This window comes from Elgaria multicarinata, chromosome 16 (assembly GCF_023053635.1).
Source record: "Elgaria multicarinata webbii isolate HBS135686 ecotype San Diego chromosome 16, rElgMul1.1.pri, whole genome shotgun sequence".
Lineage (NCBI taxonomy): Eukaryota > Metazoa > Chordata > Lepidosauria > Squamata > Anguidae > Elgaria > Elgaria multicarinata.
In genome coordinates, this window is record NC_086186.1 from 18,907,949 (window position 1) to 18,934,290 (window position 26,342).

Below are 26,342 nucleotides of genomic sequence, written 5' to 3' on the forward strand. Positions count from 1 at the left end.
ACAAAATAATCAAATATATTACAAATATATAAGATTACATTACAAGACTAAGATCATCCAAAAACGTTGTTCTATAGACTCTATTCAGTCGCAACTTAAAACCTGGTCATCATCATTAGAAAACTTCCTCCTTAAAATTGATGCTTTAAAAGCAAAACAGGCTACTTTTTTAGAAATGGATGGAGTAGTATCCCCCAATAAAAATTTAATCAAGTTTGAATGAGACCTATTAGGTGTAAGACCTAGGTCTTGAAACAAAGCTATTCTTACATCTTTATAAATTGGGCAGACAAACAGGTAGTCTATTCCTACTGTCAACTACGAAGTAATTATAAGAAATGATTAAATTATAACATAGAAATTAAGCAGGCAAAACTATTTTTTTGCATTAATTTTTTTTCTGATGTCTTAGAGCAGTCTTCTCTAATGTAGTGCCCTCCAGATGTATTGGACCATATCTCCCATCAGCCACAGCCAATATGGCCAGTGGTCTAACATCTGGAGGGCACCAGGTTGGCTGCCATAGGGAGTGATCAAATTTAGCATGTTTATTTTACTTGCATTTCATAAAACTACTCTGTGGCACCCTGACTGTGGAATGAGCTCCCCAGAGAGGTCCGCCTGGCGCCTACACTATACTCTTTTCATCGCCAGCTGACGAAATTTTATTCTGTCAGTATTTTAACACTTAATTTTAACTTAAATTTAAATTTTACTGTTCTAACTCTGTATTTTAATCTTATATCAATTTTTGCTGCGTGGTTTTATCCTGCTTGTGCTTTTGATACTGTATTTTGTATTTGTGTTTTTAACCAGTTGGTAGTTTTATTATGGTTTTCATTTTTTTAATTATTATTATTATTATTATTATTATTATTATTATTATTATTATTTATATAGCACCATCAATGTACATGGTGCTGTACAGATTACACAGTAAATAGCAAGATCCTGCCGCATAGGCTTACAATCTAATAAAGTTGTAGTAAACAATAAAGAGAGAAAGAGAATGCAAACAGGCACAGGGAAGTGTAAACAGGCCCCGGGTAGGGTGAAGCTGACAGTATAGGGTCAGAACAAACTTAATATTTAAAAGCTATAGGGAAAAGAAAAGTTTTTAGCTGAGCTTTAAAAGCTGTGATTGAGTTTGTAGTTCTCAAGTGTTCTGGAAGAGCTTTCCAGGCGTAAGGGGCAGCAGAAGAAAAAGGACGAAGCCGAGTAAGGGAAGTAGAGGCCCTTTGTGAACCACCCAGAGAGCTTCGGCTATTGGGCGGTATAAAAATGTAATAAAATAAATAAATAAATACAAAAAGTACAGTATGTTAATTCTTTGTCACCTCAAAAATATTAATTACAACTTTGAAACTGCCAAGCTTTGCTAATATTGTATTTGCATTTGGCATGCATTCATTGTTACTAACGAACATATGCAATGGATTTTTTTCCTGCAGAAAAATAAAGCAGTGGAAAAATTTCCACCCCACATCACTGGATACAAGATGAGAGTCCAACTCCTGCATTCCCCCCAGTTCTAATGTATGGTATGTATATCCTTAGCTGCTTTGGAAGCTTTGGCTTAAAGCGGGCCTAGAAATATTGTCAATACATACACAATTTGGCTTTGACAGCTCTGTCCCCTGAACCAAGTTTTCTTGCCTTTTTTTTTGGTGGGGGGTTGGGGGGGGAGACTGAGTTGTCTACTCCAACTTGTCTTTTCCTCTTCTCATAGGTTTCGAGGGAGGGAGACAGCCCCCCCCCTGTTTGTTTTACAGCTGTCCTGATACTTCAACCTGTTGCTTACCATGGGCCTGAAAGCCAAGACCCAGCCACCAATGGAGGAGACTCCTATCAGGGTGGCGGTGCGCATTCGCCCGTTGCTGCCGAAGGAACGACTGCACGGGCACCAGATGTGCCTACGGGGTGATCCAGAGACCAAGGACGTTACCCTTGGGCGCAACCGCCATTTCCAGTTTGATACTGTCTTCACCGAATCCTCAGACCAGGAATCCGTGTATGCTGCTTGTGTGCAGCCGCTGGTGGAGGCCTTTTTTGAAGGCTTCAATGTTACTGTGTTTGCATATGGCCAGACAGGCTCAGGCAAGACCTACACTATTGGAGAAGCAAGTGTCTGTGAGTTCCACATGCCTCTTGCATAAATAAGCGTTCTCTCTTCTCCAACCCACGTGCGTGTAGTCCTATGTATGTTTAAGGAAAAGTTAAAGCATTTGAAACGTAACAGCCCCGTTCAAAAGACACCTTAAACCACAGCTTTAACCACGGTGGTTAAGCCAGAAAGCCAGGCCGTGTTCAGAAGACACCTAAAACCATAGTTTTAACCAGGGTGAATGAGCCTTTTTGTCTTAGTCACTGTGGTTAAAGCCGTGGTTTAAGGTGTCTTCTGAATGGGGCCAATGTGTTAATCTTTGTTGGTTTGGGAATAATGACGCCAAATGCTTTTGCTTTTAAGTTTCCTGAAATGTTTTAATGTGGAAAGATGGATTAATCCAACTCTGAAGGATCTCTGTCATAGAAGAGAAATGTTTGCCGTGTGTATTCAGAAAAGTAACCTTTAAATTTTTATAAATTATTATTGCGATGACGATAGCACCATCAACGTGAGTGGTGCTTGACAGAGTAGCAAACTAAAAGACTGGTCCACGCTCCCAGGCCTGAAAATCATAAATGACTCTTACGTTCCTTCAAACTTGGCTGGATTCTCTTTCCCCTGAGAAGATACCTGGACCATAATACTTAGATGGCAGAAGAGGAAGTGGAAGAAGAGCTGTCTGCTCCAACGCTGAAGCCATTTTAAATGTTTTGTGGGGAGAAAATTACTGTATTTTCTGGCGTATAAGACTACTTTTTAACCCAGGAAAATCTTCTCAAAAGTTGGGGGTCGTCTTATACGCCCAGTATAAGATGACTTTTTAATCCAGGAAGATCTTCTCAAAAGTTGGGGGTTGTCTTATACGCCGGAAAATACGGTATATCTAGCAGGTTTGTGATAAGAAAGAATCACCCCTGAGCAACTGTGTAGGTAAGCTAAAGATTAAGTTGCGTTTTTTATTTATTATTATTTATTTATTTTATTACATTTATATACCGCCCCACAGCCGAAGCTCTCTGGGCGGTTTACAACAATTAAAAATAGTAAACATTAAAAGTATACAAAATTTTGAGAAGGATTTTTCCTTCTGTTCTTCCTTTTAAACCCTTTTTGTGTCACTAATGACTAACGTGGACGTGTGTGGGCAAGTGGGCTAGTAAAACACTTTGTGGGCTATTGAGTTTTGTGGACTTCTTTTGCAAGGCTGCTGTACAATCTTGGCTGGGAAGGAAAGCATTTTTCAGCTTCATGCTTTACGTGAGACCGCTGGAGACTCTATGATAGGCTCTTTCTAGACCTAAGGATTATCCCAGGAATATGGAGGGGTCGTCCCTGCCTGCTCCCGGGATCCCCTGTGTGTCATTTGGATGCACAGGGATATCCTGGGACCGATCCTGGGAAAAAGGGCAGGTGTAGAAATGACCATAGTTAACCTGTGCAGTATGTCTGGGTTTTGGATGCCTTAGTTTTGTTGAGCAGATGTGGGCATGTTGGAAAACGCCACTAAAACCCTTTGCTTTGTGTGGAATGTGTTTTAACCAGTGGGTTGCTGGGTTTATTTGGAATTGTTACGAGTCCTGTTCTTTGCAACATAATCGCTTTTTAGGTCCGTTCCGTTAAAAACAAACAACCCTTCCCGTCTCATAGCTTTCTCCCTTGCGATGGGTTTCGTTCTCCCTGCTTCCATTGCGTCTGGTGATCGTGTTCCTTTCTTACACAGCTTCCATCAATGAGGATGAGCAAGGCATAATCCCACGAGCCATGGCTGAAGCCTTCAAGCTCGTGGATGAGAATGACCTGCTTGACTACACGGTCCGCATCTCTTATCTGGAAGTGTATAAAGAAGAGTTCCGGGACCTGCTGCAAGTGGAGACGGCTAGCAAGGACATACAGATCCGGGAAGATGACAAGGGCAATATTGGTAAAGCCCCCAAAACCAGTCCTGCTTTTCACTCCCTCTTAGATGGTGAATGTCCCTTTAAAAGCCCAGCATCTCATTGCTGTGGAGGTGGGTGCGGCCTCTTCTTCCCTGCCTTGCTGAGCTGTGATTGAGAGGGAGATTTGCAAACCAAACCGATGGCAGAGTTCAGTTCCTCTTGTCTTCTTGCTCAGCCTATTCTCCTTCCCAAAATTGCTTTTTAGGTCAGTTTCGTTAAAAACAAACAACCCTTCCTGTCTCGTAGCTTTCTCCCTTGCGAAGGCTAATGCATTCCGTTAACCATTTTGTGGTTAAGCAGCTTGGTTTATTTATTTATTTATTACATTTTTTTTAATACCGCCCAATAGCCGAAGCTCTCTGGGCAGTTCACAAAAATGAAAACCATAATAAAACAACCAACAGTTTAAAAACACCAATACAAAATACAGTATCAAAAGCACAACCAGGATAAAACCACGCGGCAAAAAATGATATAAGATTAAAATACAGAGTTAGAACAGTAAAATTTAAATTTAAGTTAAAATTAAGTGTTAAAATACTGAGAGAATGAAAAGGTCTTCAGCTGGCGATGAAAGGAGTACAGTGTAGGTGCAAGGCGGACCTCTCTGGGGAGCTGATTCCACAGCCGGGGTGCCACAGCAGAGAAAGCCCTCCTCCTAGTAGCCACCTGCCTCACGTCCTTTGGCGTGTTGTCTGAACGGGGCCGGTGTTTGTGGGGTAGGTGTATTACCCAGCTCCACAGCATTGAGACGATTTGTTGTGCTGCTCTGTGGCTGCGTTTCAGCATAACGGTAAGACAGAATTGCTGAGAACTCTGGCTTAAAGCTCTGTTACACCGGAGGTTCACACGCTCCCTACTTCGCTTCTCCACCTGTGTTTTCCTTCCTCAGTTACTTCCCCTTTTCAAAAGAGGAAGTACACAACGCGCACGAGGCCCATTGAGTCCGCTGTTCTAATGACGCTGCTTCTCCTGCACACAGCAAGAGAGAGCAGCGATTCCAAGTTTTTTTAAAAAATCGGACTTAATGAGAGGTTTTTTTTTGTTGCACAAGGAAGGCCAGAAGGGGCGGGAGGCAGACGACGTCATGTGAGGGACCTGAGCAAACTCTGTGAGTGCCCAGTAACAGCGTGCAATAAAACGCTCATCAGATGGCGCTTTTACTATTGACTAGCAGTGTGGTTGTGCCCAGAGGACCTTTTCTTCTGTCGCCCCCAAATTGTGGAATGGCCTGCCGGAGGAGATGTTTATATGGGAAAAAAGTGTGCCTTAGAATTGAAGAAATGGTTTGGGTCCAGGTTACCTGCGGGATCGCCTTCTCCCATATAGTCCGCCCCGCACACTCAGGTGCTCTGGGGTGAACTTACTTCAGTCAGCTAAAACTAGGCTGACATCAGTTTCCCAGAGGACCTTTTCTTCTGTCGCCCCCAGATTGTGGAATGGCCTGCCGGAGGAGATTCATAAAATTAACTCTGTGTGATTTTAAGGCAGCTTTAAAGACTAGCCTTTTCCGGCAGGCCTATCCAGATCAATGTTAAATCAAGAGTTTTTAAGATGTATTGATTCCTGTTCTAATGTTGTTCCCCACCTCGATCCAAAGGGAGAGGCGGGTAAGAAATTATTATTATTATTATTATTATTATTATTATTATTATTATTATTATTATTATTATTATTATTATTTGGCAGAAGTGGTTCAACTAGTAAACGGAAACTAACAAGGAAACAAAAGCTTTGCATCACAAGCCCAAACAAACCAGTATCAGGAAACCAACTTCAAATCCTGGCTTCAAAATCTGGTTTGTTGGGGGAGCAAACAAATCCGGAGTCGTGGTTTGGATGTAATTAGACACATTTACTTCTTTATTAGTTTCTGGTTAGTCCAGCTGCTCATGCTGGTGGGATGAGCCAAGCAGCGGTTATGGGGCAGCATGTATGAGCACGCTGCTTCTGAATGATAGGCTAGAATTCTCCGCAATTATGCCTTATTGTTGCATCTAAATGGGGAACATGGGTGGGAGGGTGCTATTGCACTGTGTCTTCTTTGTGGTCGACAGCTAGTTTTTTATTATTATTATTATTTAAGGATTTTTATGCCGCCATTCAGCCAAAAAAGGCTCTCATGGCGGCTTACAAAAGTATTTCTTGACAGTCCCTGCCCACAGGCTTACAATCTAAAAGACATGACACAAAAGGAAAGGGGATTGGGAGGGGGGAGGAGGAGGGGGAAAAGGAAAGCAAATTCAGGCACTACAATCTTAGTTGCAAAGTTCAGCAGTTACAGGTGACAGCAGGAGGGAGGGGGCTCTCAGCTGGAGCTGGACCCAGGCACGATGGAGAGGTGCCTGGCTGCTGCTTCCTCCCTCACTGGTGGCCTCTGCAGTGACAGTTGGTAGCAGGAGGGAGGGGGCTCTCAGCTGGAGCTGGACCCAGGCACGATGGAGAGGTGCCTGGCTGCTGCTTCCTCCCTCACTGATGGCCTCTGCAGTGTCAGTTGACAGCAGGAGGGAGGGGGCTCTCAGCTGGAGCTGGACCCAGGCAGGGGGGAAAGGTGCCTGGCTGCTGCTTCCTCCCTCACTGGTGGCTTCTGCAGAGACAGTTGACAGCAGGAGGGAGGGGGCTCTCAGCTGGAGCTGGACCCAGGCAGGGGGGAAAGGTGCCTGGCTGCTGCTTCCTCCCTCACTGGTGGCCTCTGCAGAGACAGTTGGTAGCAGGAGGGAGGGGCTCTCAGCTGGAGCTGGACCCAGGCAGGGGGGAAAGGTGCCTGGCTGCTGCTTCCTCCCTCACTGGTGGCTTCTGCAGAGACAGTTGGTAGCAGGAGGGAGGGGCTCTCAGCTGGAGCTGGACCCAGGCACGGTAGAGAGGTGCCTGGGTGCTGCTTCCTCCCTCACTGGTGGCCTCTGCAGAGACAGTTGGTAGCAGGAGGGAGGGGGCTCTCAGCTGGAGCAGGACCCAGGCACGATGGAGAGGTGCCTGGCTGCTGCTGCTTCCTCCCTCACTGGTGGCCTCTGCAGAGACAGTTGGTAGCAGGAGGGAGGGGCTCTCAGCTGGAGCTGGACCCAGGCAGGGGGAAAGGTGCCTGGCTGCTGCTTCCTCCCTCAGTGGTGGCCTCTGCAGAGACAGTTGGTAGCAGGAGGGAGGGGGCTCTCAGCTGGAGCAGGACCCAGGCACGATGGAGAGGTGCCTGGCTGCTGCTTCCTCCCTCACTGGTGGCCTCTGCAGAGACAGTTGGTAGCAGGAGGGAGGGGCTCTCAGCTGGAGCTGGACCCAGGCAGGGGGAAAGGTGCCTGGCTGCTGCTTCCTCCCTCAGTGGTGGCCTCTGCAGAGACAGTTGGTAGCAGGAAGGAGGGGGCTCTCAACTGTGTGTTGGCCACTGTATGACAGAATGCTGGACTAGATGGATCCAGCATGGCTCTTCTTATGTTAAATGTGACCGCCCACTGACATCGTCTGGGCTGGGCAGGGCCATTTGCCCTAAACGGGTCTGCACCCCTTTCCTAAATAATAGAGGCTGAAAGTATGTGATTTGCCAATGGCCACACAAAAAACACACGGCAGAGATAGGATCCGAACCCATATCTCTTAGATTCTATTGTAGCTCCTTATCTTGGTGCAGGTTGTACCTTCGCTATCATTGCTATCCTTCCCTTGTGACAGTGCTGCACGGGGTGAAGGAGATTGAAGTGGAGGGCCTGGACGAGGTTCTCAGCCTGCTGGAGATGGGCAACATGGCCAAGCACACGGGGGCCACCCACATCAACCGGAAGTCAAGTCGCTCCCACTCCATCTTCACCGTGACCATGGAACAGCGGCGTTGCGCCGGGCGCCTCACTCGCCTTGCCCTGCAAGAAAAGCTCTTGATTCCAGCCTCCGGCCAAGTTCTTGCCTCCAAATTTCACTTCGTTGACCTGGCAGGCTCTGAGCGGGTGGTGAAGACGGGGAACACTGGGGAAAGACTCAAGGAGAGCATCCAGATCAACAGTGGCCTGCTGGCGCTGGGTAACGTCATCAGCGCGTTGGGAGATCCCCGGCGGAAAGGCAGCCACATTCCGTACCGAGATTCCAAAATTACCAGGCAAGCCGTTCTTCTTATCTACAGCAGCCCGTGTGAGAGCCTTGCTCTAGGAATCTTGTTCCTTCGTGTCTGAACTGTGCTGTTGGATCCCTTAGGGTTGGTCCCTTTCTATACCTGATTTGGACTTGCCGTGTGCTCTTTCTGCTAAATTCATTCCAAGTAGCTTCTTCTTGGGCAGACTGTTGTTCAATAGTCAAAATATTCCATGTTTTGGTGAGCTCCAAAGATCCTGTAGAGCACTCTGGTTTGTCTTCTAATGAAAGCCTTGCTGCCCACCCAGTGAAAGTCAAAATCCAGCACTTGCTGCCATGTGGGAGGGATTGTTGGCGAAATGAAGCGCCACCTGGTAGGTTCCTTAGAGGGGGAAATTGGGCTCTGGATCCCCAGAAAGTGGCTGCCCTTCCTATAGATTAATAGATTTGGCTACATAGAAACATAGAATAGTAGAGTTGGAAGGGGCCTACAAAGCCATTGCTTCCAACCCCCTGCTCATTGCAGGAATCCACCTTAAAGCATCCCTGACAGGTGGCTGTCTAGCTGCCTCTTGAAGGCCTCTAGTATGGGAGAAGCCATGACCTCCCTAGGTCATTGGTCCCATTGTCGTACTGCTCTAACAGTCAGGAATTTTGTCCTGATGTCCAGCTGGAATCTGACTTCCTGTCACTTGAGCCCGTTATTCCGTGTCCTGCATTCTGGGAGGATCGAGAAGAGATCCTGGCCCTCCTCTGTGTGACAACCTTTTAAGTATTTGAAGAGTGCTATCATGTCTCCCCTCAATCTTCTCTTCTCCAGGCTAAACATGCCCAGTTCTTTCAGTCTCTCTGCATAGGGCTTCGTTTCCAGACCCCTGATCATCCTGGTTGCCCTCCTCTGAACATGCTCTAGCTTGTCTGCGTCCTTCCTGAAGTGTGGTGCTTGTTTCTGATGTTTGCAGTTTGAAATTAAACATGAGTGTATTGGATCTTCTTGCCAGTGTTCTACTTTACACTGTGGTCACTATTCCCAGTCATAGAATAACAGAGCTGGAAGGCGCCTATAAGGCCATTGAGTCCAAGTCCCTGCTCAACGCAGGAATCCACCCTAAAGCATCCCTGACAGATGGTTGTCCAGCTGCCTCTTGAATGCCCCTAGTGTGGGAGAGCCCACAACCTCCCTAGGTCATTGGTCCCATTGTCGTACTGCTCTAACAGTCAGGAATTTTGTCCTGATGTCCAGCCGGAACCTGGCTTCCTGTAACTTGAGCCCGTTATTCCGTGTCCTGCACTCTGGGAGGATTGAGAAGAGATAGCAATGAGCGGGATAGGAATCTGATGCAGCGATGACCAACAATATCTTGAACGTCTTGAACCTATTCAGCTCTTCCTCAGGGGAGAAATAATACAGTAAATAGAGATGTTAAAAGTAGTGTTTTAAGAAAAGGGGAGGGGAAGATTGGGGGAATCAAGGAAATGCATAAGGACTGAACTTGTTCCACACTACTATTGACATTTTCGTTTATAATATCTTGGTTGGGGACGGGGACGGGGTGCGGGAGATTCCTAAAGCAGAAACGCCAGTTAGGCTAAAAAATAAGGTAAGGAACCTGTTTGGTTTGTTTATTGGTTTTCACAATAAATAGGTCGGTATTCCCACGTTATTGTCTGCATTGTCCATCTGGCTGCATTGCTGCTAGTGAGATCGTGGCTTGATTTCTTTGTCTGTGTACTCCTTAGGATTCTGAAAGATTCTCTAGGTGGGAATGCCAAGACGGTAATGATCGCGTGCATCAGCCCTTCCTCCTCTGACTTTGACGAAAGCTTGACCACGCTGAATTACGCCAGCCGCGCTCAGAATATCAAGAACAGGGCGGTGGTCAACTACCGCAAGGAGCCGGAGCACGTGGAGGAACTGCAGCTGCAGATAAAGAGGCTGCAGAGGGTGCTGGAACAGCGGCACCGCTCGGAGACCCGCATCATCAACCGGTCCGACGCCCCCGTCAAGCGGCACTCGCAGGACCACGCCCGCTTGCACGCAGAGTGCAGCCACTACCGGACTTGCACCGACGCCGCATACCAGCTCTTGATGGAGTTGCAAGGGGACGGCAATTTGACTGTGGATCAGATCCTGCGGGTGAAGGAGTGGTTGTGTGCAGTGGAGAGCGAGAGGAGTGAGCTGAGTTCGGCCTCTGGCTTAGACAGTGGCATCGAGAGCACTTCGGCAGAAGATCGGAACCACAAAGCGTCCTGTTCCAAGTTGTCGAAGCCTCAGGTTCGAGGAAAGGATGCAGGGGGTGGATATTGTGCATGTAGCGAGGGCAAGACGCCAAAGCGTTCAACTTTGGGAGATAAAAAGCCTTATCCAGAGGTTTTCAGTCAGTCATGTAATCTGGGCCCTTTTAATACAATCAGCTAGTAGTTTGGCTAACAATTGGGTTAATTGTGGGCTGTTTAACCCACGATTAACCTATAATATCCGGCTTCAGAAGTCACGTAGCAACATCCGATCAGCCTAATTAAAGCTTGAATATTCAAAATGGCCCCGGAACGCATCCGGCATGCATCACAGCAAATGGTGGGTTTGCCTACCATTGCATGTGAATGTGCCCAAAAACAGTATAGAAGAGAGATGAAATCAATACAGAACTCGCAACAGTGCCTTTATTTATTTATTTATTTATTTATTTCATTCCAACATAATTTTACAACCCACAATTTAAAAATATTTCCTTTAGGGAAATTTACAGATATGTAAATCAGGTTGATCAAACCAGGATTTCTAAACATGCATTGTTTCATACACTACTTTGTAACATAATGAATGGATATGATATCAGACAAATGAAATAATTTCAAAGTCGTAATTAATTTTCTAGGTGACTAGGAAATATCTATTTTATTGGACAATATCTGGGTTCCCCCCCCCCCCCGTATATTATTTTGAAATCCTTTTCAGGAGGAAGACACAACTTCTACATTTCTGAAATAAGTAAAATATATGAATACATTGCTATTTGGTTCTTACGCTAACATTAGTAAACAGTTTTCAGTGCATTCGTTTTTTTCCTTTAAATTATAAGCAATGTCATGAGACTAAACAAGTCAACAAGTATAGAATTGCACTTCCCATGTACTTAATTGATATTTTTTTCTGAATTCATTTTTTCAGTTCAAATATTGGAAACAAAATTATATGTAAAAATAATATGGCATACTTTTCAAGATACTTTTTAGTTGTTGATTTTACTAAATATACGTCAAATGAATATAGCGAGTTGGATCACAGTCAATATGGATCATCAAACAATTTCCCCCAAATTTCTGAGACTGTCAGTGAGGGTGTGCAGATGAAACCCCTTGGGGTTGGTGTCTTAGGGCGGGTGTCCTGGGATAACTTCTGAATTCCTTAACCTTTTAAAGAAACACTCTATATCAGGGATGGTTAATGTGGCTGCTTTGAGGCCCAGCATTGGGCAAAAGGCGGGATACAAATAATAATAATAATAATAATAATAATAATAATAATAATAATAATAATAATAATAATGGGTAGACCACCAGATGTGTTGGACTGCAGTTCCCACCATTCCTCAACATTGGCTGTGGAGTATAGGAACATAGGAAGCTGCCTTATACTGAGTTGGAGCATTGGTCCATCTAGCTCCCCTCCTGTGGCATGGCTTGAGGGGCAGTTATATAGAATCATAGAATCATAGAATAGCAGAGTTGGAAGGGGCCTACAAGGCCATTGAGTCCAACCACCTGCTCAATGCAGGAATCCACCCTAAAGCATCCCTGACAGATGGTTGTCCAGCTGCCTCTTGAATGCCTCTAGTGTGGGAGAGCCCACAACCTCCCTAGGTAGCTGATTCCACTGTCGCACTGCTCTAACAGTCAGGAAGTTTTTCCTGATGTCCAGCCGGAATCTGGCTTCCTTTAACTTGAGCCCGTTATTCCGTGTCCTGCACTCTGGGAGGATCGAGAAGAGATCCTGGCCCTCCTCTGTGTGACAAGCTTTGAAGTATTTGAAGAGTGCTGTCATGTCTCCTCTCAGCCTTCTCTTCTCCAGGCTAAACATGCCCAGTTCTTTCAGTCTCTCTTCATAGGGCTTTGTTTCTAGACCTCTGATCATCCTCGTTGCCCTCTTCTGAACACGCTCCAGCTTGTCTGCGTCCTTCTTGAATTGTGGAGCCCAGAACTGGACGCAATACTCTAGATGAGGCCTAACCAGGGCCGAATAGAGAGGAACCAGTACCTCACGTGATTTGGAAGCTATACTTCTATTAATGCACTCTATATGCACTCTGACCAGTTGCTGGTCAGGGCCTGGTTGCAGCTGGCTGTTTCCAGTTAAGCAGAGCCATCATTGTTTCTCATGGGGGCTGAGGCATGGTATGGGTCCACTCTGCTGGTAGCATCTCAGAGGGCCATGACCATGAGTAAAAAGACACGCTTCTTTGTTCTGGGCTCAGAGAAGGCAGAAAGAGCATCCCAGAGGTCACGGGAGAAAGTGTCGTCTCTCTTTCCTCTTCGTCAGGGGCAGGAGGACCACAGAAAAGGATCCGAGCCCGTGAGAGAGGAGCACGTGGCGAGGCTGGAGAGGCAAGTGGAGTGTTTAGAGGAGGAGAATCGGGATTTTCTGGCCGCCCTCGAAGATGCCATGGAGCAGTACAAACTGCAGGTATCACCTAGGCTTCTTGTCAAAATTCTACCGATCTTCAGATGGAGGAACCATCTACCCTTGCAGCTGGACACTTTTGCTTTTGCTAAGGTTCCCCCTTCACTTCTTGCCTCTGTCGTATTTGGCGAGAAACGTGTCCATCTTTTGAATGCGAGCCCACGATTCTGCATTCTCCAGGCCACCTTAACGTACAAGATATTGGGGCTTTACCCTGACTTCCCTCACCTGTGGTTTCTCTGTCCTTGTCCATCTAAGCTGTCGGTAGGCTGGGTACCAACAGCGGCTGCTGGATGCTCAGGACATGAAAGATGTCTTGTACCATCACATCTGTTTTGATTCTTTTTTTCAGAGTGCCAAACTGCAGGAACAGCAAGACATCATCTGTGAACTACATAAGTACCTGCAGATCGAGATGCCAAATGTAGGCGTTCCTGAACTGCTGCAAAACGTCTTCCTGGTGCAACTCAGCCAAAGGCCTCACACAGCTCCTGTAGATGCTGCCCGGTCTCACCATTGGCTCAGGCTTGCCCATAATAACCACAGCAAGGTTTGTGAGTTGTCCTGTCGTCTCCTGCACCAATGCCAGTCCATCATCTCCTGTGTCCAGTGAAGAGGGTTAACATCCTAACATTCGTTTCCTAGGAATATTGGGAAGCTGTTTGGGAATCACAGGTTTCCTGGGCTGACTTTTATTATTATTATTATTATTTATTGATATAGCACCATCAATGTACATGGTGCTGTACAGAGTAAAACAATAAATAGCAAGACCCTGCCGCATAGGCTTACATTCTAATAAAATCATAATAAAACAATAAGGAGGGGAAGAGAAAGCACCAAACAGGCAGTACATAGGCCAGAACAAAATCAAGTTTTAAAAGCTTTAGGAAAAAGAAAAGTTTTTAGCTGAGCTTTAAAAGCTGCGATTGAACTTGTAGTTCTCAAATGTTCTGCAAGAGCGTTCCAGGCGCAAGGGGCAGCGGAAGAAAATGGACGAAGCCGAGCAAGGGAAGTAGAGACCCTTGGGCAGGTGAGAAACATGGCATCAGAGGAGCGAAGAGCACGAGCGGGGCAATAGTGTGAGATGAGAGAGGAAAGATAGGAATTTTAATTGTTAGCAGTAAAGGAAACTGAGATTGTGGAAGTTATTTATTTATAGTACTTTTATACCACTAAGTGATTCACAATAAAATACAACATGACAAGATAAAAATAAGGAATAATGAAAAACATGAAGAACATTTTAAAAAATGTTCTTATACTTGAAGGTAAAAGGGTCCCAGGGAGAGACAACTGGTTCGCTTTATCTAGCTGATGAATCTGTTACTTTAGCCAATAAACACGAAGGCTGCAGTTGATAACCACAAATGATAATGAGTTGCCCCTAGGCACACAACCGCATAACAGTTGAATCAAACAATATTTATATCAAATTGCAAAACAATCACATTTTATAATAACAACAATTATAAGGCAGTTCAAGCAAACAAATTAGTAACGTCAATTATAAAGTGGTAAAATCAAACAATAGAGAATAGGGAATTGCTGTTTCGCCAACTTGAAGCTAATACATTCTTAGCCGGGGCAAAAGAGAATTCTTGTAGAAGGAAGGCGTTGGATAATTAAAAGGAGATTTGGACTTGCCATCTCCAGCCTACACCTGTACGGCTTATGCTCGTACATGGCGACTCTTAATATCTGAGGAAGGAGCACGAAACGGGACGCTAATCCGGACTCTTGCCATTTTTGTTGGTCAATGTAATGTTTGGGAAGTCATAGAATCATAGAACAGCAGAGTTGGAAGGGGCCTACAAGGCCATCGAGTCCAACCCCCTGCTCAATGCAGGAATCCACCTCAAAGCATACCTGAGAGATGCTTGTCCAGCTGCCTCTTGAAGGCCTCTAGTGTGGGAGAGCCCACAACCTCCCTAGGTAACTGGTTCCATTGTCGTACTGTTCTAACAGTCAGGAAGTTTTTCCTGATGCCCAGCTGGAATCTGGCTTCCTTTAACTTGAGCCCGTTATTCCGTGTCTTGCAGTCTGGGGGTTTCGAGAAGGGATCCTGGCTCTCCTCTGTGTGACAACCTTTTAAGTATTTGAAGAGTGCTCTCATGTCTCCCCTCAATCTTCTCTTCTCCAGGCTAAACATGCCCAGTTCTTTCAGTCTCTCTTCATAGGGCTTTGTTTCCAGAACCTTGATCACCCTCTTTGCCCTCCTCTGAACACGCTCCAGCTTATCTGCACCCTTCTTGAATTGTGTCATTTTTGACTCCCTATTCTACATTGTTTGAACTGCTTTATAATTGATGTTACTAATTTGTTTGATTGAACTGCCTTACAATTTTTATTATAAAATGTTATTATTTAGCAATTTGATATAAATATTGTTTGATTCAACTCTTATGCGGTTGTGTGCCTAGGGGCACTCTTTATCATTTTTGAATCTGTTACTTTGCCAGGCTTGGAAAAGAACTGAAATCTTTGGGAAAGCCACACCTAAGGGGTTACAGTTCCCCTTTGGAGGAAGAGTCATTTCAAGGCGCAGGGGGAAACTTTGGTTCTCGCGTGACCTTTTACACTTCGCCTCTCTTTCCCGTCTCCACACAGCTCCGCAGAATCACAGCTCACAATGGGAAAGAGCCCTTGGGGTACCATCAGAGTCGCACTCAAGGATTGGCAGGCAACTCGGAGGCGAATGACATGACAGAAACCCTGGAGCTTGACAAGGCTTCAGGGCGGTCCATGGAGCCATTTGTGGAGAGTGAGGGAGAGCGTGAGCAAAGGCGGTCCCTTCACCAGCGCAGGTGAGTTGATGTAAGAGTGAAAGATCACCTGCCGGACATGTGGAATGTCAACAGTTCAATTCCCTGCATCTCCAGTTAGGAGTTCTCAGCAAGACTGGGGAAGTCTTCATACTGGGACCTTGGAGAAGTAGTTCAAGCCAAAGGACACAATGGCCTGGTTCAGACAACACGCTAAACCATGCTGCTTAACCACAAAATGGTTAACGGAATGCATTGACCTTAATGCATTCCATTAACCGTTTTGTGTTTAATAATAATAATAATAATAATAATAATAATAATAATAATTTATTTCTTACCCACCTCTCTGATTGGATCGAGTTGAGGAACAACAGCAAGCATAAAATACATAAAATACTAATTAAAAACGTAGTATACACTGTTAAAAAAACATCCTAAAAGCATACTAAAAGTACCCTAAAATTCTACTGGATAGGCCTGACGGAAGAGATCAGTCTTGATAGCTTTCTTGAATGCTAAAAGATCGTCAAGCTGACGAGTCTCCTGTTTAAGCAGCATGGTTTAGCGTGTTGTCTGAACCAGGCCAGTACCTCACTAGATGTACTAATGGTCTGATTTAGTATAACACATCTTCATGTATGTTCATCTCCAAATGGATGCCTTACCCCACAGGTCCCTTCTGGTGAATGGGTCTTGCGTTTCTGCCAGCCAGCGACTCCTTTGTAGAATCATAGAATAGCAGAGTTGGAAGGGGCCTACAAGGCCATCGAGTGTAGAAGTGTCTGGCGTTGGAATGTCTGGAAGCAAGTTGGCTTTCTTTCTTTTTGGCCCTCTGAGGTCTGCCTCCGCAGATGGCAGATGCTCACCTGGCGAAAGATGCTGCCAGATTAGGACAGGGCAGGGCAGATGAGGAAATGGAATCTCAGCCCTGACCCAGGGAGGGCCTGGCTGTGTAGAAGAAAGCTGCTCTGTCTGTCTGTTGTGTGATGCCTCGTCTTTAATACAAGAGCAAGGAGCTTAATACAGTGAAGGGGAAAGTGACTGAGATCCTACCAGGCTTACCTCTAGCTCAGCCTTTCTCAACCTGGGGCGCTCCAGATGTGTTGGACTGCATCTCCCAGAATGCCCCAGCCAGCTGGCTGGGGCATTCTGGGAGTTGTAGTCCAACACATCTGGAGCGCCTCAGGTTGAGAAAGGCTGCTCTAGCTGAACTCACAGGATTGTGGCTCCAACCTTCATCTGCCACATCCGTTGCACAAGCCCTCTGGATATCTTGTTCTGGGTGCCAAGAGCATATTTACTTAATAACATCAGAAGGGCCCTGCTGGATCAGACCAAGGGTCCATCTAGTCCAGCACTCTGTTCACACAGTGGCCAACCAGCCATCGGCCAGGGATGAACAAGCAGGACATGGTGCAACAGCACCCTCCCACCCATGTTCCCCAGCAACTGGTGCACACAGGCTTACTGCCTCGAATACTGGAGATAGCACTCAACCATCAGGGCTAGTAGCCATTGACAGCCTTTTCCTCCAGGAATTTTTCCAACTCTCTTTTAAAGCCATCCAGATTGGCGACCATCACTACATCCTGTGGTAGCGAGTTCCACAATTTAACTATGCGCTGTGTGAAGAAGTCCTTCCTTTTATTTGTCCTGGATCTCCCACCGATCAGCTTCATGGGGTGACCCCAAAGGAAAAGGAAAAAGGCTCAGGAAAGGGGAAGCCTCTAGAGTTTTATGTCCTTACGCCTGGAACGCTCTCCCAGAACATTTGAGATCTATAACTTCAATCACAGCTTTTAAAGCTCAGCTAAAAACTTTTCTTTTTCCTAAAGCTTTTAAAACTTGATGTTGCTCAGATTTTAGACTGTTAGTTATACTGTTAGTTTTACCCTACCCTGTGCCTGTTTACCCTACCCAGTGCCTGTTTCCATTCTCTTCCCCTCCTTATTGCTTTACTATGATTTTATTAGATTGTAAGCCTATGCGGCAGGGCCTTGCTATTTACTGTTTTACTCTGTACAGCACCATGTGCATTGATGGTGCTATATAAATAAATAATAATAATAATAATAATAATAATAATAATAACAACAACATTCCTAATGGATAAATATACTTTGAAAAATCCATACTCCTGTTTAGGGAAATATTGTAGGCAGTCCTCCTTCAGCAGGGTGGCTATGTGTCCTATTTTTCAGATGGTCCTCTCTTAGAAGGGCTATCAGAAGACATTCCTCTGTTGGAAGGGATGTCCAGTTTAACGGAAAAGAAGGGAGAGCAAAGAGGCTCAGCAGGCACCATATGGAGAGCTTTTTTATTTTCCCAGGCTTTTTAAATCCTCCAGTTTTAGCCATGGATAGCCTTTGCCTCCAGGAATTTATCCAAACCATCCAAATTGGTGGCCATCACTACATCTCGTGGTAGTGAGTTCCACAATTCAACTACGCTCTGTGTGCAGAAGTCCTTCCTATCTCTTGTTTAGCCAGTTCCCAGGAACCGTTTGTGAACTGGCTCAACTTTTCTTCTGCCCTGTTGGTGACTGGTCCCTTTTTAAAGCGCCCAGTTTGGTGCCCTTCTAGAAATGGGATCTACAGCTGGAGCAAAGAGGAGATTTCAGAGAAGAGGAGCAGAAAATGGAGCAAGGACAATCCAGCACTGGTCCAGGAGGACCCTCCAGAACTACCCAAAGGTAGGGAGTGATCCATCTGCTACTCACCAAGGGCGTTGCGGTAGACAAGTTTATATTTATTTATTACATTTCTATACCTCCCAATAGCCACAGTTCCCACAAACCTGTATAATATTGCCAGGATTCGATCATTTTTGTCTGTCTCTTCTGCCAAGATGCTTGTTCATGCACTGGTTATTTCACAGTTGGACTACTGCAACCTTCTTCTCTCTGGCCTTCCTTCTTCTCACATCAGTCCGTTGGTTTCTGTTCACCACTCTGCCGCAAAGATCATCTTCTTGGCTCGCCGCTCTGACCATGTTACTCCGCTTCTGAAATCTCTTCATTGGCTTCCAATTCACTTCAGAATCCAATATAAACTTCTCCTGTTAACCTTCAAAGCTTTTCACGGTCTAGCTCCTTCCTCTCTCTCCTCTCTCATCTCACACTATTGCCCCGCTCGTGCTCTTCGCTCCCCTGATGCCATGTTTCTCGCCTGCCCAAGGGCCTCTACTTCCCTTGCTCGGCTTCGTCCATTCTCTTCTGCTGCCCCTTACGCCTGGAACGCTCTTCCAGAACATTTGAGAACTACAAGTTCAATCGCAGCTTTTAAAGCTCAACTAAAACCTTTTCTTTTTCCTAAAGCTTTTAAAACTTGATGTTGTGCGGACTTTATACTTAGTTTTACCCTACCCTGGGCCTGCTTACCCTACCCTGTGCCTGTTGGCATTCTCTTCCCCTCCTTATTGTTTCATTATGATTTTATTAGAATGTAAGCCTATGCGGCAGAGTCTTGCTATTTACTGTTTTACTCTGTACAGCACCATGTACATTGATGGTGCTATATAAATAAATAATAATAATAATAATAATAAAATATTTTCAGGGAGCCCCATGTCCCTCAGAAGACAGAAATAATACTCATGAAACAAAAACCAACCCTCTGCACACACACACACCAAATAAAGGTGGTGGTAATGGAGAAAGGGAACTACACAGAATGAGAACTTTGCTGGAAAAAGCACAAAAGGATACATGCACCTAAAGCAAACGCCTCCACAGGGCGTCTTCCTAGCACATGGTTCTGGGAGCCTTTCTTCAGTGATTGGCAGAAGGATCAGGGCATAGACCTGGGGGAATGGCTGGTTTAGCAGTCCTTTTCCCCCTCTGTCTTCCCTCCCACACATACACCTGCCTACCCCCAGTACTTGGATGGCTGGTCAGAGTGGGGTGGAGAAGAATAAAGTCCACCACTAAGTGTGGAAGAGCCAGATAGTAGCACACGTTTCCAGCATCTCATAGTCCCTTCCCCAGATACTATGATCTTCTGCGATTCTCATGCCATTTCACCTCCAGAACTTGTGTAATATTTATTTTATTCATTAAAACATTGGTATCCCGCCCTATATTTACAGCTGTGTTTAGGTCAGGAGAAGTCACTGTGTCCCAGATCCAGGTGGCTGAAGCCGTGCTTGGGCTAGACACTGCAGCATCGCCTTCCGCTCTTTCCCCTGTTGGGATGGGAGTCTTCTAAGTTTACATTTTGTGCCATAGGCGACTGCAGGAGACAAGAGCTGGGCAATCTTGGGGAAGGCTTTTCGGGGAAGGATTCAGAGTGGCGGCTACTTCAAGCCCACCAGAAGATCCGGGAGCTGGCCATCAACATCCGCATGAAGGAGGACTTGATAGTGGAACTCGTCAAGACAGGTGCAGGACAGTCTAGTTAAAGGCGTGCCTTGGTTTACTGGCATAGTGGCATAAGGATGGGGAATTTGGGGGGTGGGGGGATACCTCCAGAACAGACTTCTCCAACCTGGTGCCCTTCAACTGTGTCTGACTACAATTTCCATAGCTGGCTGGGGTATTTTGGGAGTTGTAGTCCGACACATCTGGAGGGGGGGGGGAGGACAAGATTAGGGAAGGCTGTGCTAGAAGGACCTTTGGTTATTATTTGTGTCACATTGCACCAATAAGCCTGGACTCCTACATCTGAAAGCCAGCAACTCAATGACAATTTTCTGCCAGGAAGTTCTCTTGTCCCTGCTTCGGTGATGCCAGTCTGTCTTGTGGAAGATTTACCCCATATGGCTTGGGTCCAGGTTATCTGAAAGATCGTATTCTCCCTTATGAGCCTGCCCGTGCTTTGAGATCTTCTGGAGAAGCCCTTCTTTCAGTCCCACCATCTTCACAGGCACGCTTGGTGGGAACATGGGAGAGGGCCTTCTCGGTGGCTACTCCGGTGCTTTGGAACTCTCTTCCCGGGGAGGCTAGACTGGCTCCTTCCTTGATGGGCTTTCGGAAGCAGGCTAAAACTTGTTTGTTCCAGCAGGCCTTTGGAGAATAATCTGGTCCTCCATCTATGTTAAAGACTTGTAAAGTTTATGTTTTAATATTGTATATATATTTTTTTACATTTCTTTTCCTAGGTTTAAAATGTATATGTTTTAAATTTTGTAAGGCTGCCTTGAGGCCCAGTATTGGGCAAAAGGCGTGATACTAATACTAATAATAATAATAATAATAATAATAATTTTATTTATTATTGCATTTATATCCCGCCTTTTTTCCTCCAAGGAACCCATAATCCTCCTTTATCCTGTTTTATCCTCACAACAACAACCCTGTGAGGTAGGCTGGGCTGAGAGTGTGACTGGCCCAAAATCACCCAGTGGGTTTTCATGGCCAAGTGGGGACTAGAACCCGGATCTCCCAACTCCCAGCCCGACACTTTAGCCACTACACCACACTGGGTCTCTCTCTCTTAACTTGCCGTTTTCTCCTTGATCCTCCTGATTTTTCATTCATTCATTCATTCATTCAAGCTGGTGTCTGTTTAAGCACATATTGCAGCTGCCAGCCTGGCCTTCTGTGTTCATGCAGTTGTCTGTGTGTTTCAGGCAAGCACGCGCAGACCATGAACAAGCAGTATTGCCAGAAGATCCGGGATTTGGAGCAGGAGGCAGAACAGGTGCGAGTGGAACTGAACGATGGTCAGAGGCAGCTGCAGGAGCTGGAGGGCAGAGAGCCCCAGGGCCCTGCGGAGAAGCGGAAGCTCCAGGAATATCGTAGCAAAGTGGCAGCAGCTCAGAGCAAGGCAAAGGTGAGCCCCGAGAATGATGTCTGTACCCCAGAGCCTGATGGTGAAGAAATCCTGACTCCGGCTGGGTTCACACAACACGCTAACTTTGCGTAGGATATCGTGTTGTCTGAATGCAGGACGTTTTCCGCCCGGTGGGTTATCGTGTTCTCTGAACACAGCCTGTTTTCTGCAAGATGGCTTGTTGAATCATGCAGTGTGGTTTATTTTTCTCAAGTCAGCCACCTTCAGAACTCATGGCTTTGTTGTTGGGTGGTTTTAGGATGGTTAACAATCCACACTGCATGTTTAACGAACAACCCTGCGGAAAACGTCCTGCGTTGAGACAACACGATAATCCACGGTTCAACAACAACCCACGTTGGGTGGGTCCGTGTGTTGTGTGAACCCAGCCTTTGGGAAAGTGGGCAGGGGGCTGCCAGGCCTTGGAAAAACGACCCCAGGCATTTCAGGATCCTCACTGCCTTGTATTTGTCTGTCTCGGGACAGATTTTGCAAGAGAAGAAGCAAGCGACGGAGCGCCTGGCCTCTCTCTCTGCTCAAAACGAGAAGCGTTTGCAGGAGCTGGAGAGGAACGTGCAGCTGATGCGGCAGCAGCAGGGGCAGCTTCAGAAGCGGCTGCGGGAGGAAGTGGAGCAAAAGAGGCGCCTGGAGACAGAAATGCACAAAGGGCAGCATCGTGTCAAGGTAGGCTGGGGCAGCTGGGGCTTGGCTCCAGGGCCAGAGAGCAGCTATGAGCTGCGGTGGCCCCGGCGGTTAGGCAGAATGGATCAGTCACCTCCAGCAGCAGAATTTGGGCAATGTGACTTGGTATAATACCAAAAGTATAATACCTGTTAGGCCCTCTGAGGAGTTGCTGGGGATGGACTCAGAGGAGGAGGAAACAGAACCTGTGCAGGCAGAGGCTAGTGTCACGGCTGCTGAACTGGTGCCAGCTGGGAGTGGGGCCAACTCAGAGAATGAAGGGGAAGCAGAGCCAAGTACCAGTGTGCCGGTGATTAAACCAGCAGGGAGCTTGGCCAATTCAGAAGACACAGAGGGAGAAACAACAAACTTACCTGCACAGTTGTTTAGACATCATAGGGCGGAAAAGGAGGCCCGGCGCAGATCTCTGCGTATTTATACTAGACGCCAACTCAATAGGGAACACCTGTAGCTGCCAGGGAGGGGTATTTAGAGAGCTGGGAAGCAACAAGAACTTGCCAGAGATTAACTGAGCATCCTGGCGAAAGCTCTTGCTTCCTGTTTCGGCTTGTGTTGACCTTGTATCCTGATTGAACTTTGGACCGGCTTGGAATTCGTGACCTGCTCCTATCCCTGGACCTCTGGATTGCTTTTTGGACTCTCTCTACCTCTCGTAAGCCCTTGACTTTTGGAACTGAACTGGACTTTGCTTATGTTTAAACGTTTTATATTAAAGAGTGAACTGTGTTATTTCATAGCACAGATAAAGACAAATTCCAGCGTGTGTTGCTGAGTTTGTGGCTGAATTCTTGGAGTTTGTCTGGGCACGCTGCCCACATCTGTATCTCTGTTCAATTAGCTGGTCTATTGGCAGCTTTCCCGGACAATACCAAAGTATAATACCAAAGTATTATACTTTTGGTATAATACTTTTTAAAATAAAATATTCAGTGGCACCCGACCTATGGAATTCTCTCCCCAGGGAGTCTGTCTGATGCTCATGTTATGATCTTTTAGGAACCAGGATAAGACATCTTTTTATTTTCACAGGCATTTTGAATGAAACGCATTTTTAAATCCGATGGAAAAGGCAGTTACGTTTTCAACGCTGCTGTCTCAGTCATTTTTGAAGTTGTGCAATAGTTGCAAGGTTCTTTGAAGTTGTACAATAGTTGCAAGGTTCTTTGTTCTTTGAAGTTGTGCAATAGTTGCAGGGTTCTTTGTTCTTTGAAGGTGTGCAATAGTTGCAAGGTTCTTTGTTCTTTGAAGGTGTGCAATAGTTGCAAGGTTCTTTGTTCTTTGAAGTTGTGCAATACTTGCAAGGTTCTTTGTTCTTTGAAGTTGTGCGATAGTTGCAAGGTTCTTTGTTCTCTGAAGTTGTGCAATAGTTGCAGGGTTCTTTGTTCTTTGAAGTTGTGCAATAGTTGCAGGGTTCTTTGTTCTTTGAAGTTGTGCAATAGTTGCAAGGTTCTTTGTTCTTTGAAGTTGTGGAATAGTTGCAGGGTTCTTTGTTCTTTCCTTTTTTAATTGTTGTTGTTGAATATTAATTGTGTGATTGCATTTTGTTGTAATTAGATTGTGAAGGGCAGTGCAGGATGCAACTAACCCTAAATAAAAAATTAGTATCTTATTAGGCTAATGGTGTTGTTTTTCCCTTCCCTCTTCAGGAGTTGGAGCTCAAGCATGAACAGCACCAGAAGATCCTGCGCATCAAGACCGAGGAGATAGCAGCTTTCCAGAGGAAGCGCAGGAGTGGCAGCAATGACTCCATGATCAGCCTAGAGCAGCAGCAGGTAAAGAGCAGTGGTTGATAGGATAGGCCCGAGGGGGCAATAGGACTCGGGAGAAGTGTTTCCTTAAATGGGCGTTGGAAGAAAATATCCCCAGACTTCCTTTGCTTGGAAAGGCAGAATAAACGGCATTCGGAGGAGCCCTCAATTTTATATAATAATGTCCTAATCTCCGTGAATCAGTATATCTGTGTCTCCCAGACTGCATTCCCCAGGTGAGCCACTTCACCAGCATTTGTGTATGCGGGGAGTGGAGAGAGACCCTCAGAAGCTCATAGGGAAGGCAATGAAAGGTCTTTTGAGGAGACTTCACTAGGCTAGAGCCCCACACGTGCTCTTTACTAGGCTAGAGCCCCACACGTGCGCTTTACTAGGCTAGAGCCCCACACGTGCCCTTTACTAGGCTAGAGCCCCACACGTGCCCTTTACTAGGCTAGAGCCCCACACGTGCCCTTTACTAGGCTAGAGCCCCACACGTGCCCTTTACTAGGCTAGAGCCCCACACGTGCCCTTTACTAGGCTAGAGCCCCACACGTGCCCTTTACTAGGCTAGAGCCCCACACGTGCTCTTTCTATCTACAAACTTTTCACTGTTGGGGAAAAAAATCTCAAAGGAATTTTGATGGTTGGATAAAGACCTGCATCTCTAGTGTACAAGGTGCAACTCTGGTCCCAGCTAACCTGGATGCCTATTTACCAGAGGGGAAGCTTCTTCTGGCACCTTCAGAGCTCACACATCTCTCTCTCTCTCTCTCTCTCAGATATGCTTGAAGGGTAACCACTTGGGTGTCTGACTCTTCTTTTATTCAGCACTATAGACTAGGGGTGCTGGAGAAACCTGCAACGGAATAAAACGAGTTCAGATTAATCAGACCCAGGGATTCCGCAGTGGAGTGGGTTTTTTCGAGTCACACAAATTCCATAGACTTGCAGCCTGGCTTTTTTACTTTCTGGAATTTTACGGAAATTTAGTCATAGAAAAATATGTGGAATTAAAAAAAAAAAAAACCAGTAGAAAATGCCTATTTCTCCCATAGATTAAAGCATGAAAAATGCACATTTTGGAGGAGGGGATTTGTGTATTTTCACAAGTGCAAATCCAGGAAATTGGAAAAGATCTGAGCCTGTTGACGAGCAGACTAGGGAACGAAAGGCACCTGTGATAAACTCCTCTGTTCCGCCTTTCCATCAGAAAATTGAAGAGCAGAAGAAGTGGTTGGACCTCGAGATGGATAAAGTTCTCGAGCAGCGTCGTGCCTTGGGTGGGCTGGAAGATGAGTTGACAAAGCGGGAAGCGATCGTAGCCAAAAAGGAAGCTCTCCTTCAGGAGAAGAACGGCCTTGAAAACAAGAGACTGCGGTCTAGCCAGGTGGGCCTGGGTGTGGAGGGCTAGCCATTTAGCTTTCCATTCTGGTTGCAAAACAAATCTCATCCTCAATATGCTAGCAGAATAAAGACAGTATACATTACAGTAACAAACCCACTCACGTAGAATGTGCAAACGCAAAGAATATTTTTACCAAAATTAAAGGCCTCAATCCCCTTGGGATTAAGCCCTGTTGAATTCACAGGGATTTTACCCTTGAGTAAATGTGCATAGGATTCATCAGCCCTTTTCCTTAGACTGAATGTTGGAGTGCGAATAAGGAAGTCACATGATGACTGTTGAGGGATAGAACAACCATTGGGTGTTGACCGTTCCATAAGGATTTCTCTCTTCTCTCTTCGGCTCAGGCCCTGAATGACGACATCATGCGGGTGTCCAGCCGCCTGGAGTTCTTGGAAAAAGAACTGACGCAGAAGAACGGGCAGCTTTGCTGCAGCAGTGCCCACGATCAGCAGCAGATCCGACAAGAAATTAACAATTTGCGGCAAGAGAAGGACCAGTTGCTTAAGCAAAGGCTGGAGATAGACAACAAACTTCGCCAGGGCACCTTGCTGTCTCCAGAGGTCAATTAGAATCTTTTCTTCTTCTGGGCATAGTTGGTCTTCCATTTTGTATAGCGTTTGTAGTAGGTTTGGAATCAGTGATCCGTTTCTCTTGTTACTTAAACCGTCGACAAAAATCCACACTGTAGTCTTAAGACGCTGGTCTCATAAATCAGTTCAAGGCTGAACAGGAAAGTTTTTATCTGCCTCCGGAAAGAAAATATACAGCCATCCAAATCTTGTAAGTAAGGGCATCCCAAAATTTCAGAGCTGCAACGTAAAAGGCCCTGCCAGTCTAGTTTCTACAGGTGATAGAATCGTTATCAAGGTCTCGGTACTGTGTCTCAATTGTCTGAGGGGGTGGGGCTCACAGGTAGGGGGTACAAGAGGTGGTATCCCTGAGATAGTTAAGACCCAGGCTTGACTGCCATTCAGGAAATGTCTTTAGAGAGCAGTGTCACTTCTTGGTAAGGGACAAGAAATGGAGGACCGAGGAAGGTTGAAGGAGGAATCTTGGACACTGGGAGAACTGGGACAAGGGTACAGGTGTGTCTCTTGGCTTTTTGTGGCGATGAGTGCCAACTTGTTGCTTTGCCAGATACTAATGTTGAACTGATAAGAGGACCCTGCT

General features: G+C 45.9%; 1 protein-coding gene across 1 annotated transcript in view; it reads left to right on the forward strand.

Moving 5' to 3' along the window:
- Window positions 1-1,451: 1,451 nt before the first annotated feature.
- The window catches only part of KIF7 (kinesin family member 7), a 29,262-nt gene continuing 4,371 nt past the window's right edge, over window positions 1,452-26,342 (forward strand). Inside the window, exons 1-15 of the mRNA XM_063142549.1 lie at window positions 1,452-1,541; window positions 1,730-2,130; window positions 3,828-4,028; window positions 7,702-8,119; window positions 9,832-10,366; window positions 12,632-12,775; window positions 13,125-13,322; window positions 15,383-15,579; window positions 18,123-18,232; window positions 19,766-19,918; window positions 21,109-21,311; window positions 21,798-21,995; window positions 23,660-23,785; window positions 24,975-25,151; window positions 25,517-25,732. Of these exons, the coding sequence (XP_062998619.1) occupies window positions 1,803-2,130; window positions 3,828-4,028; window positions 7,702-8,119; window positions 9,832-10,366; window positions 12,632-12,775; window positions 13,125-13,322; window positions 15,383-15,579; window positions 18,123-18,232; window positions 19,766-19,918; window positions 21,109-21,311; window positions 21,798-21,995; window positions 23,660-23,785; window positions 24,975-25,151; window positions 25,517-25,732 (3,204 nt within the window). The 5' untranslated portion in view covers window positions 1,452-1,541; window positions 1,730-1,802. The remainder of the gene's footprint in view (window positions 1,542-1,729; window positions 2,131-3,827; window positions 4,029-7,701; window positions 8,120-9,831; window positions 10,367-12,631; window positions 12,776-13,124; window positions 13,323-15,382; window positions 15,580-18,122; window positions 18,233-19,765; window positions 19,919-21,108; window positions 21,312-21,797; window positions 21,996-23,659; window positions 23,786-24,974; window positions 25,152-25,516; window positions 25,733-26,342) is intronic.